General features: G+C 26.3%; 1 protein-coding gene across 1 annotated transcript in view; it reads right to left on the bottom strand.

Moving 5' to 3' along the window:
- LOC129607886 (protein amalgam-like) overlaps positions 1–20290 on the bottom strand; it is a 105523-nt gene that overhangs the window by 63609 nt on the left and 21624 nt on the right. Inside the window, exon 2 of the mRNA XM_055519123.1 lies at positions 1470–1839. Coding sequence (XP_055375098.1) covers positions 1470–1521 — 52 coding nt within the window. The 5' untranslated portion in view covers positions 1522–1839. The remainder of the gene's footprint in view (positions 1–1469; positions 1840–20290) is intronic.

Raw genomic sequence — 20290 nt, 5'->3', positions numbered from 1 at the left:
TTTATAATATATTAATACCATATAATATATAGGATTATAACACGTACAATATAAAGTATATAAGTAATATAATTGCGCCCTAAATAATTGTAAGTGTAATGAATATTATTTCTATAAAATAAAATATTTAAAAGATGTTACACTTGTTCGCATTTTAATATCGTACATGTATCAGGTATTGGTATAGGGTAGGTATGTAGGTGCATGTAAAAAAAAATTAATTTAACACAAATAATTACTTATTTATTATATAGAATATTATGTATATACTAAATACTTGTTCAAAATATATTAATATATTATTTTATATCAATATAGGGTACATGCTTTTATATAGGTATTTGATTAAGTATTCAGTAATCAATAATGGAAGTGGAATGTAAAAAGTTTATCAAGGAGGGAAAAAAAATGGTTTAAGTTGAAAGCAATTGTATGTAATTATACTAAGTAATTAATTGTTTCAATTATTGAGTATTGTATATATAATTGCGGTACTGTGTCGAAAGTCAAGCGTTATAAGAACATTCTTATGTATAGGAATTAATTTTTAGATATGAAACGAGCGAGTGATAGTTATTTTTGTTTCAATACTGTATTTTATACGTGCTACGATTGGTATTATTATTTGGGTCTATAAGTTTTTATAATTGACGTACTTTTAGGAATCATAAACAACTTAAGATTTTGCTCAATAAATTTATAAAAATAGATGAAAAGTGATACTTGTCACTTCCACAGATCAGCGACTTCAACGGCTATGGGTTCAGTGTCTCATTTACAGAAGTCAATTTGGGATGAGCACATCAATAGCTCTGAATCTAAAGAGTCGAATAAGTAAAGATGAACTATTGTCTTAGGAACAAATGCTTTTAATTTTTAATGTATCGTTACTCTATGACGAAAGTGGTAGAGTTATACTGGAGGCTAAAAATGACTGTTGGAGCACGAGATAAACATAGGTTTATACTCTAATTTTTACATTTAAAAGCTCATAATAATTGATTAATATGACGAGCGAGCAGACAAAATTTAATTAGTTGGGTGTATCAGACTGAAAATGGATTGTCAATTATTTAAATTGATTAAAAATATTTTCCAATTTATTCATTTTACATAATAAAATATATACATAATAAAATATATACATAATAATATATAAAATTTATATAGGTTAGGGTGTCGCGGCTCCCCGAAGGATACATATAGGCCAACTATATGTACGTAAAACAATATAGAGATTGTAGATTGATTATTTATTTTTTGTTCTTGCACCTCTCAGTTCTTTACAAGACTTAAATATGCTACAAATACAGTTTTTATTGCAGTCAATTAATTATTATTTAATTTGTCAACTAAGACTCAAAATCTTTACATAATCAACAATGTTATACATATTATATAATACATACATAAAATATATAGAAGCCAAATATAAAAAATTTAAGATTTTCTCTGTTCTATATACTTACCACTATTAATAATTTTAAATAATCCAAACAGCATAAGGATTATTGAGTTCATTCCGAAAATTAATTCTAATATTTTTAATCTTCATATAATAAAATTTAATATTTTTCAGTTTCATTTTATAACATCTATTTTCATTTGTAATTTATATTTTTAGTTTTTTTAATTTTTATTTTAAATTTTTTATTTTTTTTTCCAAATAAATTTTATAAAAATTTTTTTCTTTTCAATTTTTTTTTCGAATAAAATTTTAATTGAAATTTAATTTGAGTTTAATAACATTTATTTCACTTTTTAGTTTGGTTTTCTTTGGTTTTTTTTTCAAAACTTAATTTTTCAAAGCCCTCAATTTATCGGGTTGGTCTTTATAATCTGAAAATAGGAAAAATAAATTGAAAAATTAATTAAAAATCTCATAAATTGTCGATAATTTTTAAAGCTTTTGAAAATTATTCAAATTATTATAATTATTTTGAAAATTGTAATAAAATTTTTAAATATTTTAAAGAATGTAAATTACAGTTATCATAATCGGTAATAATTTCAAACAATCATTGTGAAGATTCGTCTTTGGAACATCTTTGGATTTGTGAATTATACAAGCCGAAATAAACTCATTCTCTCTTGAATTTAATATTTCTAGCTGAAATTCTTAACGTGAATTTAATCTTTTCCGTCTTGAACTCTACATTTAAATAGTATTACGATAGATCTGTGATGATATTATGTTAGTAGCTGAAGATGTCTTATTTAAACTGCTAATTTACTTCAGAAATACCTGCTGTACAAATATCATGCTGTTTTTTTAGAAAACCACAGACTTAATTAAAAACTTCATGGCATCCTTATCAGCATAAGTGGGTTATTTTTCAATTTTATAATAAAGACACTAAAAAAAAGAATAAAAAAGTTGTGGTTTGAGGGGTGCTAAAAGTCATTTGTCACGTACATTTTATCTATATAATTTTCTAGTCTTTTCCACTTGTTTATTTTACTTTTTTCTTGTTTTTGTTTAATAAAACTACAAATTGACATTTATTTTGTAATTCTCTAACAGTAAGGTTTCAAATCTCATATCATATGAAAAATTATTCTTACAATTTTATTGTATATTTTATTTTATATTGATTTTTTTTTCAAAATGGTTGTAGGTATACCTATGTATGTATATAGATTTGTCCATGTCCTTTTTTTTTTTTAAAAATGACACTCATTTGTCAATGAATCCCCAGGAAATTCTTCTATTTCAATTTAATATAATGTGTTTGTATAAATATATAGAGAGAAAAGAACACGCCATAACATTACCATTAAAATAAAATTTTCATGTTTATCCCATGTACGAAAAAGTTGTGCTTTTCTTCTTTCGGAGGAGTAAACTCACACAAATTGGAAATAGAAAGAAAAAATGGAAAACATATGGAAATATTTTTCACAATTTTTCACATATTGGAAGTCAAAAACAAAAAAAAAAAGTTTTTTTTTTTCGTAGAAAATAGTAATGTGTAAAAATTATGTACATATTGATGAAGAACTTCAATATGGTAAAAAAATTGACAATTTACAATTTTATCTTATTGACAATGGTCAATCAATGAGCAAAATGGTTTGAGTAGCGCAAAATCGAAGCGTTACCTTCAAGCCGTGAGTTCTGAAAATGGCTGTGGTAAAAACATGATTAAAATCAGGACGGATTCTGTGGACCTCACGCCAACTTTGCATTCCTGAATAGGAATATTAGCCTGATGCTTAAAGCCAGCTAATGACAGAGGATGCAAGGCTCCAATGATTTCTACTGCGCCGTCATTGGAGAAGTATTGCAGTGTAACGAACATATTTGCTATTGTGCCATCAGTAACACTTGTAGTTTTCCGCAGATCAGCGACTTTAACGGCTTTGACTTCAATGCCATTTACAGACGTTAATTTGGGATCAGCACATCAACAACTATGAGGCTACAGTGTCGAATAAATGGAGATGAACTATGGTCCTAGGACCAAATGTTCTTAAATATGTACTCGTTAGGTTCAAATAACTGAAGGAGTGGTTAAAACGCTTTGTTGCTAGAAGAACCGCAAAAGGACTAGAACAAGTTCAAAGTGAAGATTAAAACGAGACACAAAGCCCCCATGGCAGGCTAAGAATATACACAGCACGGAGAGCTTGTTGAGGGCAGGACATATAACACCCAAAGGGTACACCGGGGGCCTGACTCCGGGCTATGGAAAATTATTAGAAATTAAGCAGTTGGGACCGAGACCCCATTAAGGATATCGGTCGATCCTCTGCCGATCGACTAATTGCGGGAGTTGTACAACACGATCAGCTATTGCTTTAGACAGAGTGATACCATCAACGTGGGGAGAATAATTTAAAGAATAATTCAAGAAAACAATTGTTAAGGATCTGGTTGTATTAGAATTTTGCTTGAAAAGTATATTACTTAAGTTATAGTTTAAGATCTTAATTCTGATGAATTCTTTTCTGATTCTTATTCGGATGTTTACAATACCTCCAAACATTTAAATATTAAAAAATTAAATAAAGTCATAAATGTTAACTTCCACTGAATTAGATTACATGAGCTTTATTGGTAGAAATACTTGGTACATTTACCTTACAAATTTCGAAAATAGATCTCCTTATGTTCGTCTTTCATCCTGACTTAATATAGAGAATATTAATATATCTAACACGAGAAACTACGCAAAAAAAAAACTTAATATTTTACGTCTAGAAAATAAAGTAGTATTTAAATAAATAAGATATGCAGGACACAATAATAAAAATTCTTGATTTTCTTTCTCTTTTCTTCAAAAAATATTTTCTTTTTTATTGGTTCTCTTATATTTCCATAATATTCCTTTGTTTCCTTTGGCATATTATAAGTAAAACATAAAGAATTTCGAATACATTCCATATAAGTATATTACGACTGCAATATTCCTCAACACAAACCAAAAAAAAAATAGCTAAAGGGTGAGTTAGAATTTATATTCCAAAAATTAAAGAAGTCATTTTCATATGAGCAACAAAATTACTCATCAATTTTGAATTTTTATTAAGTAAAATGTCATGAATTTTAATTAGAAAATAAATGTCCGAAAAAACACAATATCTACCATTATAAACATAAATTTTATTTTTAATCATGAAATATACCCATACATACATATATATATATATATATAAATATAATATAAAAGTATAATAAAATAATACATTAAATTTAATACAATGTTCACAGTATTGTATACATATGTATCTATACATATGTAGTTATAAAATGAGTAAATAATGAAGATGAAAATTTATCTTGTGTGCTATGGTAAAGCATTCTTTGCAATAAAATTTTAAATTAGCAGACAAGAGACATAATAACACCAGTTGGGTTATTGAATGTTAAATGAATTATTGTATGGAAATTAATTTTAATTACTGCAGACTTACGGGATAATTTAAAAAGAAAAATTGTATAATGGTCACTACTGAATTCTAATATCAAAATTATTCTAAGAGCATTTGCTCAGGATTTTTATCTTAAAATTTAAATCTAATTAAAGTAATTTGTTTTTAAAAAGTTTTGAAAAAATGGTGTTTGAGATAAGCTGCATGAAAGTATTAGTACCATAAAAAATTCTGAATGTTTGTGATTCGACCCCACAAGGAGACTGTTTTATAGCTAACAATCTAATGATTTTATTGCCGGAGGTTACATCAGTAAGCTTTGTTCTTCAGAGACTACAGAACTATAGAATTTATGTATATCACAGAAGGGACCACTGCAGTTTTGAATCGACTTCAATTAATATGTTCAGAAAATATTGTTTTTTTCTTAAAGAAGATAAAGAACTGATGGATTCTGATTGTCACGTATTCCTGCTTTTCAAGAAAATTGTTTGATAAAACAAAAATTAAAAAGACAGAAGTACTGAGTGCTAAAATTTTTGATTATTTTATTTTGAATATTTCTTTAATTGCATTTGGAGCTTCTTTTTAAGAGTTTATTTTTAATTCTAAATTTCATTACAACAAAAGTTTTTACATATTCTAGTATAAGCAAATTAACATTGTAAATTACTATCGAAAATCTTTTCTAATTGTACGTGACAAAGTATTTATTATTTTGAAGTAATCAAAATTTCAAAGTAGGTACCTTCTCATAATATTACAAATTCATGGCTTTTGTCTAATTGCTATGGTCCATATTTCGTAAGACTGTTCTGATTCGAATTTATTATGATTCAAACCTACCTTTAAATTTTTCTAAAACAAAACCAAAAATATTCTTATTTTATTAAAAACTACTTTTAAAAATATTGAAATTTCCCTACCAGTTAAAAGACTTGATCTTTACACACGTACGTGTACGTTTAAACTGACCCGAACTGATATTCTCATAAAACAATTTCCCACAAAAAAGAAATGATTTCAAAATCCTTTAAAAGTACCCAATATAAATTGATTGCATCATTACTCAAAAGAAAAAATCAATAAGCGTATTTAATCTTTTCCGTAAACCCGAATTTTTTATTTCTTGCATAAAAAATATACAATCTTACATTATTTTTGAGACTACGAGTACTTTAGAATTTTTCTCTAAATATACAAAAAATAACCCAGCTGTGCGCATAATGTAAAAAAGTAAATCAAAAAAATTCAAATTGCATTAAATTGAAGCATTTTGGAGGAAAAAAGAAAAATTTTTAAAATTTTTCTTAATTTTCTTAATATAAGACTTTTAAAGCAAAATTTCAATACGTGCAAAGAGGACGTAGATTAAAACATAAAATAAATTGACGAAGGGTTTTCAATTCAAAATATATGATAAATTTCCTATAAGGACATTCTAAATATTTATTCTAAAAGTATGACACCGTTTACAACGCCTACGTTTAAAACGAACAACGCTGCTAGATGACTTTATATTTTTTGCATAAAACATTATTTCCATATCATAAGTATTTATATTTATGAGTTAGTTGAAGCTCATGTATCAGCTTCTAATAAGATAAAAAGAGAGATAAGAGTTACGAATTACATTTCTAACAATGTTTATTACGAAAATTACATCTTGTCGTGTGCCTGTTACATAACATTACATGAATACGTAAAGATTCAAATTTCAAATGCCCCTCATTTTGCCGAATTTATCTCAGTTTTACTCATTTTATGAATATGTCGAACCAATTTAAATGTTGAAAAATTTAAATTTGTTTCTCCTATACGATATTTTATTGAAATGCTCTTGAAATGAGGCGATCTTACGGCATGTTGTTGCAACTAACATTATTATTCAAATAATTGGATTATTTTTTAGAAAATGTTTTGGCACTCATCTTAGAATATTTGTGTTGCAAAACTTTCTTGTATCGATATTTGATGTATCAAGGTGATCATAGAAAGTTGGAATTGTGGTAAAAATAATATTTATGTCATCATTATTATAATTTAGTACTTGCGTTAAGTCTTAAGGCTATGAAAATTTATGCAAATGGTTGTTTAAAAGTTGAAACATAAAAATTACAGAATTTTTTATTGTGGGAATAAAGATTTGCATGACTTCAGGTAGGCATGATTGATATTGCACATGTTGACATTGGAACAATTTTTACGCCTTTCGGACTAATTTTCTAACAAAATGTTTCAATTTTTCCCAAAAAATGTGCTCACAAATAATTTTATTTTCAGTTAACAAGTAAATTTTTTTAAATTTACGATCAAATTGAATTTAACTTGGCGAGTTTTTTTTTATTAATTTTATTCAAAAATTCTGTACCCTAATTTATTTTTCAGTTAAAAATAAAATTTTCTTAGTAGAATACTCACGTTTCCGCACAGTTCTATAAAGAATCCAAATATATTTTATTCATAATACGTTCATATATGAAAATTGTTATTATTATTATTAATTTGGAGGTACTCAAAATCACACACGCGATATGTTATAGCTTTATTGTTACTTCTTTTTTTGCTTTCGCCAAAAACTGTCTACAACAGATGATCCTTTATGGTTATTGTGATGTTTTTGAAAATAAACAATTTTATAATATGAATTCCAGTGCTTATTTCAAGTAATAACATGATGACATAATATTAAATACATAATGTAAGTATATAGATATGTGCACGCGCGTATCCACAACTTCTTTATAATTCATTCTTATATCGTATACTAGATATTTTGATCATTCCTCAGTTTATACTGTGTATAAGGAGTCTTTATTATATTAAAGACAATTTGTTTTTCCAGGAATATTTTTTAAAAATGTTTTGTTTCCCGTGAAAAATACACTTTTTTTGTGAAACGAAAATTGAATAATTATGGGTGTAGTTATGTGTATACGGACAAGGTTGTATACAAAATATATTTTCCCCGTTTACTTAAATTGTTTATGTAGGTAGGCAATTTTGAGAAAATTAAATAAAATGTTTACCCGAACGGATTAAAAGTAATGTACAAGTGGCAACCGACAATTTCATTAAAATATTTAATTTTATAAATAGGTTAACTTCAAGGTAGACGCGGAATAACGGTATTTTTAACATTATTTTTCGTTTAAATACTTTGTCAAATACTTAAATAATTCGTACACAATAGGTTTATCTCGGGAAGATTGTGCGGAAACCGTGGTTTTTTTTTCTTTCCTTCTTCACTCCTAGGAGGACATCATAGATAGTTATGCCCCAGTTTTTAATATCAAATTACTTCTATTCTATATTTTATCAGAATTATATAATTTTCATAAACACCTGACCGGGATTTGAACCCGAGACCCTTACCTTAAAAGACCGGTGCCATAACCACTACACCAATGGTCAGGTGGAAACCGTGGTTATCACTTATAAAAATTATAGTTTTCGCATTTTTTGTTACAGTTCATCATTGGCTATACGTCGTTACAATTTTTATACTCATATGAACATAAAGCTAAGAAATAACGGTCTTAGATATAGACTCAAGTGTATGTTTTTGATCAACGTCGAATTCAAATTTGATTTAGCTTTGTCTGTCCGTCCTAGCAATAACTCAAAAACTAATTGAGCTAAGTTCACCAAATTTTCACAAATGATTTATTGTAGTAACTGATCGGGATACTGGTTCGGGTAGCTGCCATACAACTTCAGTAGTAGTTTGGCAAACACAGTATTTGAAAAACACAGTACTGAAATTTTGCATAAATTAATATGGTAGTACTGCAACTTAAAGTCGTAGTCTGTGTCATAGTCAGTTATGGCGTATTTATTCGCACATAGCACAACTCCTACGGGTATCACAGAGTTGACAAGGTTATATTTCTTCTCGTTTTATATTAATTATTCTTAATAATGAGAAGAACAGCAGATATTTTCGAATTCCGGCTCAAGTAATTCTGAATAATATTATAACTAAGATGTTGAGAGACTCCATAATATGTCGCAAATATGAATATGTTCGGGATATTCAGGTTTCATATGAGATATAGAATATTATTCACATTGTTCATAACGATTTTCATTGTATAATTTTGCCCATTATCCTGGAATAAAACCATTTTATTTAACACTACGATACTTTTATTTAAACTCTTGCACAAAAACGAATTTATTACATTGAATATTTATGAAATATTTGAAAAACTAAAATTTGAAAACTTTTAAATGATCGTAATATTATGTAAGCAATGAATCTTCATATTAATATGACAGAGCATTAAAAATTTTATTTTTTATTTATATTTTTTATGAAGAATCCTTATCAGCATAAAATACAATACACTATTTTATTCCTTAAGTTTTCGTTATAACAAATAGGTACTTTATATCCGTATATTTACGTATATTTCCATATACCGTAGCATATATTATTATAAATTAATATCGACTTTAAAAATGAGAGACATGTGTATGTTGACAATAAGATAAAAATGGAGAAAGTGATTTCCTTTCATCCTGTCATACAGAAAGGAAAAATTATGTCGCTCTTCCTTTTTTTTTTAGAAATTTTCTTCAATGATTTTTGAGTGTCTTGTTTTCATTTTTTTATTTTATAGAAAAAGTTCACTATAGTACGTATAGCAAAAATCAAAAAAAAAAAAAGGAGATGAGAAAAATTTCTCTTAAAATAATTTTCTACATAAAGAAAAGAGTTTTGATTTTTTTATGAATCCTGATTTTAATATGCAGCTTGTCATACTTTGTAAATTCATTGTATGAGTACGTATATTTCATTAAATAATAATATTTGAGCACGTCATTATGGAACAAAAAAAGAGTGAAAAACAAAATTTTAAAAGAAATTTCATATTAAGCATGTGAGTATTAATGTAATTATTATAAAGAAATAATATTTTGAATTACAAACACACTATGTAGTTCACAATAGTAATTACCAAATTTCGTAGTCGTTGAAGTATATGGTGAAATCGTATCACTTGCCAGATAATTTTTGAAAATAATCAGCACTAACAATGAAAAGAATGAATTACAGGGGTCATTTTCCCTAAACTTCGGTTTCTGACATTAAGAATCAGTATACCACCAATTACTCAAGGACCTAATACATACTCGCATTGTATAAGTTCATAATATTTCATTGCGTTATCTCAAAATTTATGACCCACAACTCGTTTAGATATTGCTCCATCAGAAAACGTTCTGAAATCATGTACTTAAACTTTAGTATTGCAAGTGAGATAAAAAATTTTTGACAACCTGTTTTACGAAATAGTTTTCAACTCATATAGTAATCTTGTCTTTCTATTCCATAAATCATACTATGATAATTTGAATACCCCTTGTACAAAAACATTGTTATACACACTAGCTATCCAAAAAAAGAAAAGTTAAAAGCACTTAATGACTTGCCTTTTTTGTTATTGCGTTTTTGTTTGTTTGTGTTTTTTCTCTTTAAATTATGTACATGCATAAAAATAATATTGCAATTTTTTGTAACTATTCTGTAAGAGAAAGTTTTATACACTGGGTGATATTTTTATGAAAATTATCAAACTAAAATTGTATTGCATTTTTTCAAAGCAAATGCGTATTTTCAAATCATTTCTAATAATGTAAGGGAAAAGGGCTCTGTCCGTTGCTTTCAAAGTCTCCCGTACTCTAATGATTTTCCAAGGAAAACTAATAAACTCGTTCCACTCCTCCTTCTTCCACCTTAAATTTCTAAGTACAATTTTTTGAGGAAATATTCTCAATTCCTTAAAGAAAATCAGTTTTTTTTCGTTCAATCAAAAGCCGTTAGTGGGGGGGGAGGGGTGAGGTTATTGAGAATTTTTTTAGTAATATTTTTTTTTTAATATTCTATCTATTCAGTTGAGTACAAAATTTACGTTTCATCGTGTATAACATTATAAACTTGTTTATTGAATTTAATTCTAGAATGTAGAGTTACACAAGCAAGTCTATATTTCACTATGTAATATATTATAAGAAATTAGACGAGCCAATTTTGTTTTTGCGGTATGGCGACGTTCATTACAGTAGTCCGTTTATCGAACATACGCTGTACTTTAAATACGTTGAATAAATTTAAAAAAAAAATCATACGATAGCATATCAATTTTTATTATGGAATTGAAGAGTAACAAATTATATTTTAACATGATGCAAGAAAAACCAAAAAAGAAAAAAAAAATACAAAATATTTTCACATTTATTTATTTTAATCTTAAAAAATTTACATAATTCTTTGAAAAATTATTCTAGTTACTTGTATTTTATTTATAATATATAGTTTTTTTTTTCGTTCTTGATATTGTTATTATAGTTATTTTATTATTATAATAATACTTTAACTATTTCATATGTTAGTCCTTGATTGGCTCTATCACTATGTCATAAATCTAAAGATTTATTTATTTTTTCAACTTCTTCCTTCGTATACAATAATATTTTGTCCCCATTTTCCATCTATATTTTTTTTTTTTTTTGGTACTACAATGTCTCCTCAATTTAAATATTATTTTACATTTTGTTGTTGAAGCTTTTCAAGAAAATTTGATAATATTATAAAAAAAAAGAAAAATAATAATAATAATTTACCAAAGGATATTTCCATTTCACATATTATATAATCTTGATGTAAAGGGATAAAATTGTGTTATACTAAATTTTTTTTTATTTTTTTCCCTTTTTCATTTTGTTATTGTGATCTTCAATCCTTAAGTAATAAGAAAATATTACGAGGGAGTCAAAAAGAAATAATATCTTTATACATTTAAAATAAGGAAAAGTAAGAGTGTAATTTTTGAAGAGAAAGGACATCGTACCAGAAATTATTGGAAGCTTAACATATCATATTTATTCTTTGAAAATTCAAAAAAAAATTAGGAAAGTATATTATATGGAAAGAGTTGAATAAATTTTCTTCTCAATGTCCTTAAAAAATTTTATGGTATAAAATACACAGTGTACCCAAATATCATTAAATTGGTAAAAGTTGTAAGTTTTCAAGACAGGAAATCTGCATAAGGCAATATTTAACGGAAAATCATTTTGTATTTTATTCTTTAGTAAAATTTAGGAATTAAGTTGGGAATAAGATTGTAATGGTTACCATTTTTTTGAACAGTTTTTTTAAAATTTAAACAGTTCTAATCATCAAATGTTGCAATTTGCCTTTTGTCAATAGCATTTTTCATAAATTCCTAACTTTAAATGAATTTAATAAGTTTCAAGAAATTTATTTTTATAGTTTTATGAAAATTTTTTAGTTTTGAAAGTAATTTTAAGTTGAGAGTACCACTTGCTATTTCAGCATTGAGAGTAAAACTTGTTATTTCAGCGTTCAGAGTACAACTTTCTTTCTCTACGTGAGTACCACTTTCTACTACTTAGAGAAACGAAGTAGTACTCTCAACGCTGCCACTAAGCACTAGGTAAATAGCAGGCTCATTTTATCGATATTCCTGCATGACACACATCTCTCCGTTAAATCTTGCCAAGACCATTGAAGAAGTTCGGAAGTCTACCCATAAGTGTCCCTGAGAGCTCCTCTAATTAATTAGACCGTTATCCCACAAAAAGCGTCTTCTCTATTTTTTCCAATAACCCATATCTCGTCAAAATGCAAACCGTAATACTGAGATTCCCCTTCGCCACTTAAATAAGATTTAAATTTTCAAATTAAGCCGGAGTTACTTTGATATTCCTATAACTTATTTCTGTTCTTTTTAAATTTAAGACTCACTCAACTATGCTACACTAGGTATACGTGTACTCAAATAGATACTTGTATAAATCTTTTAAATAAAAACAATATGAGACCAAGTATTATGGGAAGGAAAGAAGTAAGGGTTGGAAGACTAATATATTATTATTATTTTAAGTATAAAATATAGTTTTTTGTTTATAATACATAAAAAGAAATTTCAAGAGTCAGAAAAAAATTATATTTTATATTTTATTATGTAATCTATTAAAGTATTGAACAACAAAAAAAAAACATATTATTATTATTCTTATAAATTACTTATGTAAATATCATTATGCTTTCTTAATAAAATTTATTATCCTACTTATATAATAATATATGTATAACATTTATATATTTTCAAAGATTAGGTAATGATATTATCTTAATAACATAAGTATATGAGCATTTATTTAGAGGATAATAAATCTTTCCAATTCGCTCATTTTAATTAAAGAATATTATTAATTTTTCAAAAAATTATTTAATATTGCAAGAGTAAGTTTTAAGAGGATTTATGAATTTACATTCAAAAATTAAAGAATTATATAGATATGTTAAAATTAAAGACAACAAGACAAAAAAAAAGAAATACATAATAGTTTTTATAAGTTTAGAAAGCAAACTGAGCACATGAATACGCTGTACATAAATGAAATCGCAACATGACTTAATAAAATTACTACGTATGTCAAAAAGAATCCTTTTGAGCTTCTTTTTGTGAATTTTCCATAGTAAGTTAAATTTATGGAGTAACCCACCCAACGTCTAACCTTAACTTACCCTCAAGGTAGGACATCTGATTATACCTTTAAGACAAACAATGGAAAAGTGCTATGAATATAATAAAAACTTACACTTACTTATGATCGAGTTTCGTCAAGCTTTTGACTCAATTAGAAGGTTGGAAATTGGAAACAAATTGATAAATTGTGTTAAACTAACACTAAATGAGATTAGATGCAAAGTAGCGGTACAGAACAAATTAACGAACGAATTCAAAATAGAAACGGGAGTCAGACAAGGTGATGCTTTATCAACCACTATTTTTAACATAATGCTGCATTATGCAACACATGAGCTGGATCGAGATGGAGACATATTTATAAAATTGGGAATGGTTTGTGCGTATGCAGATGATATTACGATTGTGGCCAGCTCTTTTAATGAAATGGAAATGTTTTTAATATTAGAGAGAAAAGCTGCTTCTGTGGGTCTGATAATCAATGAGTCAAAGACGAAATACATGTTAATGACGCGAAATGATACAAGAAGGTATCCTCAAAACATAACTATTAACAATTACAACTTTGAAGGTGTAAGAAGTTTTACATATCTGGTTGGCTTAATAAATAACAAAAATGTTATGCACATAGCAATTAATGAGAGAATTCAAGCGGCACAAAAATGCTATTCTACATACAAGCGGCTTCTCCAATCCAGGCTAATAGCCAGGTCAATAAAAATTAGAATGTACAAGACGTTAATTCAACCTGTGCTAACATATAACTGCGAAACATGGACCATGACAATAAGTGACGAGGAAAAGTTAAAAATATTTTAAGGAAACCGCTCCAAAAATATTTGTCCCAAAATTAAATGAAAGCTGGGAATATGAAATAAGATCAAATCGGAAGCTAGAAGAACTAATTGATGGCAAAAATATCGTGAAATATATTAAAGGACACAGACTAAGATTGGCAGGACATGTATCTCGAATGCCAGGACATCGAGCGCAGAAAAGAATTCTAGACGCAAGATCATACAACACAAGAGCAAGAGGCAGGCCTAGTTCTAGATGGCTCGATGGTATAGAGACTGATTGTAGAAGAATTGGGGCCTATGACTGGAGGCCTAGAACTATGAAGTTTGGCGGAAAATTGTGAACGAGGTCAAGGCTTACCCGGAGCTCTAGAACCAAAAGATGGTGATGTCAAATAGAATAACACGCGTAACGAAAATTTTCATAAAGTCAAATATTCTCTTCGAGTTCTTGTTCTTTCTGCTCAAAATGGTTTTTAAGTTGTAATATCCACATTCTACATAATGTAATTAAGTTGTTTAGGTAAGCAGACCTTTGAAATTTTAGAAAACCGTTACCATATTTCGGTGGTTTTAATGTTTTTTTAAAGAAAAATAAAATAAAAAGTGGCGCCTGAGCATGCAACTTTTTATTTTATTTTTCTTAAATCCGAATTTCGTTCTACGTTTTGTTTGAGAATATTTACCAGTTCGAAAAGTTAAAAACAAACTTTTATAAAAACGGCAATTCGGGATTACTGTCATTGTTACATTCCTTTAGACCTTACATTTAATAAAATATATATTGTGAGCACATTATGTGCTGTAGAAACTGTAGAAACAGAGCCAAGTGTTTCCTTCAATTTTATCATTTGTACCTTACATTCCTTTCTAAAAGTTCTATACAATGCTGTTATATAGACAATAATAAATGTGAATTGGATTAAAAATGTTTCAATATAATTATGAATCTCTTAAATTATATGCTAAATACCCTTAAATAAATGCTTTTCATTTAAATAATTTACATTAAATAAGCACCTTAATAAAATCCAATATAATTAATTTGCAATCATTTGAAAGAACTGAAATTTCATCATCATCCCAAGTCATTTTAATTATATTATTATTAAGTAAATTTCATTTTCAAAATTTTAATATTTTAGTTCAAGTTTCTAAGAGTACCTATATACAATAATCTCAAATAGTCATAAAATTTAAAATTAAAATTTATTGTATAAAGATAGTAAAAATTACAAAATAATCAACAAAAATGCCAATATACCTAATTTATTTTTATGTTTGTAATAAATATAATAATTTTATTATTTATTAAAAACTACATGCAAACCTACACCAAATATTACCAAATTATTTTAAAGGATAATAAAATTGTGTATAAATTTTGAAATTATTTTATATTTCATATGTATATACATAAAATACGTACGTTACATGCAAGTTGATGTGTTAATTTGTGTATGCAAAATTTTATTTTAAATTACCTATGCCTATGCATAAGCAATCACTATAACACTATTACTGTTGCAGCTCATTCAAAGCTGAGGTAAAACATTAGCAGTATACCTTCATATAGTACATTTGCATATTTTAGTATTAATGTTTATTTTAACTAGATATTTTAAAAAAGAGTAAATTTAATTTATTGCTCAAAAATGTAATGTAAATTTCAGTATTTAAGAGAATTCTACTCTTAAAATTTTATTTCCTTAATCACATCAATTAATTAATGGCATCAAAATGCATTTTTTATAAGTACAAGCACATCCAAATTCTTACCTTGATTTCATAGCTTTCTTCATTTTATTATGAAAATTCTTATAGAGTATTTTTGTATTTAAAGGCAATTAATTCGGAACTATAAAAGTTTCATAAAGATATTTATAAAATATATCATGAGATAATAATGTAAGGAAATTATTTCAACAAGGATTTAATATATAAAATTATTATATCATATGTAAAATCAATGCAATGCTATTATGCTGTGTACTAGGGTATTCGTATTTTTACACTTCTGTAATAGAACAAGGATATTAAATTTAATTATTATTTAATCAAAATGACATAAGCAATATATAGAGTTATTTCCACTATAGAATGGAATCGATTTGAAATGAAAATTTTTCTAAAATTATCGATACCATCATAATGACTAAAGTAATGAATTCATTTTGGTTGAAAGAGCATATTTGTTTTAACAACATGGCAGTGTTGCAATAGTAGTTCATTATATACCAGTAATTACTGAATTTTCTCTCGATTTTCATGTTACATTACCTGGAAATTAAATATAAATTTTTTTTTCACTCAAACTTATTAATATGATAAAACGTGATAGTCTACTTCTATTTTGTTTTTAAACCGAACTTTATATTGCTAGCTTTAATTCTCGTGATTATCGACAACATTATTATTCTGATTCGACCGTCTACATTATTTTTATGCTTTAAGTCATAAAATTAAAAATCTCTTCCGTAAGGAATATGTACATCACTTCAAAGGAATAATTTAATTTATACAAGGTTATTGACCCTTACTACTTGTTTTCTTTAGAATTTAATGTTAAAATCTTCAATAGCTACCTACTTTATATTTCATTCACTTTGAATCTTAATTTTAAATATACAAAAAATTGCATATATTTAGGCACTAAATATTTATTCTTTCTAGTATACGTAGTTTATATTTTGTATAATTATTAAGGAAAAAAAAACAGGAAAACAAAGAAGTGAATTCTTTGGAAAAAAAAAACACAAACAAAATTTTCTTGCCTTGTAACTTTTAATGAAAATTCTTCAGTTTTTAAAGAAAAAAAGAAAAGTTTATAAAATTTTCTTTTTTCTCTCTGAGAAAAAAATTAAGAAATGAAAAGATGGAAAATTTTCGGAAAAAAAAACAAAAAATTAAGAAAATTTTATGCACGTTTTTCTTACATAAGGAAAGCATTTCCGTGATTTAATTATCTTTTATTAACATCTTCTATGATTTTTCAACTAGCTACCATATTTTTTTAACTTAGTCTCGTATCAGTTTTCATAATCTTGTTTGTTTTTTTTTCTGTTTTTTTGAATCTGGTGTAGAAAATTTGTTGAAATTTTCCATTCTATGTTTTAGATATAAAATGAGAGATTGCATTTTAATTCCGAAGCGAAATTTTTCATTCATAATAAAGAGCGAAAAACAGAAACAAAGCAAATTAAAACGAAACTTTGAGTTTTTGTTTTTTGAAATTTAATGTGAGAATTTTTCCATTATTCAGAATTAAATAGGATGAAAAATTACTTTTTCATTAAAAAGTTTTTTATTTCAAATTTAATTTTTTAACTAGTACAATAACCACTCCGAAAAAAAAAAATATTATTTAAATCTAAAAAAATGAATAATAATTGAATTTTCTTCTTTAGTTTAGGGAAAATTTTCTTTTGATATTTTGTTATTCTCCTGATAAACGAATTTGAAGAGCTTAGAAAATTTTTTCAAAAATTTCATTGTGAACGTTAAATAAATAAAGAAGATTAAATTTTTAAGTTTTAATTTAACCTAGATCGTTAACATTTTCATCTTAAATTAAATTAAATTTAAATTTTTTTCACAGAAAATTATAAATTATTAAAATTTAAGTCAGAACGGTATCAGAAAATAAATTATTTCTCATATTCTCTGGCATTGTAATTAAAAATTACGAGATTTCTAGCAAACGAAAGTTTATACTCTATTCTTGATTAAGACGAATTGTACGGCACAGTATTTTGTATTCCGTTTTCGTTCACAGACTAGTGAGCTTTGAATTATGCTTCAATTAAATTATGCATTTCACAAGGAACGCTGTATTCCTTTCAAATCACTAAAATTTTGTCACTATTTCAAATAGTGACAAAATTTTCAAAATAATAGGGAAAAATTAAATGAGATCATTGACCTCCCTATACCTACCCATCTGCTAATCAAAACTTTATTGTTTATTTAAATTTCCCTTGGGTCCTTCAAATTTAGTACAAATTTTCATTTAAATATTTTTCCATTATTATTATTTTTGTGATTTTAAATTTTGTTTGAAAATTTTCAAATTTAATAATGAAATTTAATACGTTCGAATTTGCATTTACACAAAAATGATGTTATTCCAAATTTAATATTAATGTTCTTGTTTCCATTAGGGAATACTAATATCAAATGACATGCTTTTTGTTAATACTGATAAATTTATTAACATTTGTCATATAAAAACAAAAATCCCGACAAAATGAAATCTGAAAAATATTTATTTTTTGTGTAAAGTTCTGATTTGTTAGAAAATTAATGCGGTCAGCTAGATAGCTATTCTCATTTTCGGATTCGTTGTTTCAATTCAAGGTGTATATCAAATATTTTATTTATCAATCAGTGGTGTAACAAGCTTCCTTTTCCAGAAATATTATTCCGGAACAGTTTATACATACCTATTACAGTACATAGTACAAGTAAGTATACAGAAAACAGGTGCCAAAAAATTATGGAAATTTTTTCTTGGTATCCAATTACTATGATTTTATTCAATTATAATATAATTTTTTCGATGTAAAACTTAAATTCAAGGTTACATTTTTTTTTTAATTTTTTTAGATTCTTGTTTTTTTGCTATGGAAATTATTTTTTAATAAGAATTATTTTAATCAGAATATTGAAACTAATTTTTAAATTGAATCGTTATTTTTTTCTACTTAAATATTTCTACTTAATAATTACAATTCATAGAATTTGTTTTTTTAAAAACAAAACTTACTTTAAAATAAGATGTAAAAAATATGTGATGTGGTCAGCACATAACCGATCGCAATGTATATTGTCTAATTTAGGGGAAATGAAAAGTTCGCCATTTTATTGCGGTAATTACTATAGTGTTCAAATATAAAATTCCAGGGAAATTGGTTCATTATTTCTCTTTATAGGCGCAAAAATGTAAAATCGGCCTTCAAAAAGGTCTAGTTCCTGAAGTCTTTTACATCTCAAAAGTTGATCAATCCGTGCCATAGCCAAAATAGACTCACAAATAAAATTACAAGCGAGCACGCGCTGACAGACAGGCCGATATCTCTCTAAAAATAGTGTATTTAGGCTTTTCTACTATAAAAGTGCGTTTCACCGAAGACTCAATATGCAAAATTTATTGCCATCACATAACCTACCTTATTGTATGCAATTCGGTCGGTAAACACATAATTATGTTAAAATAAATTCGAAAGATGAAAACAAAATTAATATTATTAAAATTTTTGGTAAATAATTTTAATTCTAGATATTTTGTGTTAAAACGAAATTTATTTTATGTGAGATTAATTCTTATACATACATTTAACCCAATTAAAAGTCCTTAACTTTAAATATGACACAATATATGGGTCCAATAAATCATTTTTATTGGGGTGTACTTGTTTTGTTTTATGTATGGAAAGACGCATATTCTGGAAAACCAATATTTCCAAATAAATATTAAATTAGTTTTATATTCGTAAATAATAAAATTTTAAAACACACAAATAATTTGATTTAGGAAAGAGCAATCCAAAAACTTACAAGTTATGAAACAGAATTTTAATTTTTATGATTTCCATTTGGTTATTTCTTGTTTCACTAGCATTGACTTTAATTATTTGCTTATGCAATTTGAATTACCTTATAAAATTTAATTGGGTTCTGAATTAAGAACTGAATTTTGTCAACTTAAATTAAGTTTCATTACCTTCCACGAATTAAAATCCAATTTAAATATAAGATACGAAAACATACCATGAAATTCATGATTTTTGATTCTTTGACACTATTCTAAATCCTTGTAAAATAATCTCAATTATTTTAAAAATGCACCCTATAAATGTAAATCACAATAAAGTTGTTTAATGAGACAATCATTGCTTATATACTTGCATAATAATATTTTGTTGGTCAATAAATCACGTCCATTTGCCTTGTTAATCAACATACTTCAAATTATGTCAAAAATGAAAATACAATATGTTCAAAGATCGAAATATCCGACACTATATCCATATATCTAACACGATTGCTATTAAATGAAATTATTTATATATTCTCAGCTGGATCAAAAATCTA

Source organism: Condylostylus longicornis, unplaced genomic scaffold (assembly GCF_029603195.1).
Source record: "Condylostylus longicornis isolate FDR11 unplaced genomic scaffold, ASM2960319v2 ptg000030l, whole genome shotgun sequence".
In the NCBI taxonomy this organism is placed as follows: Eukaryota; Metazoa; Arthropoda; class Insecta; order Diptera; family Dolichopodidae; genus Condylostylus; species Condylostylus longicornis.
Note: the sequence above shows the minus strand (reverse complement) of the source record. Positions and strands in the feature narration are given on the sequence as shown.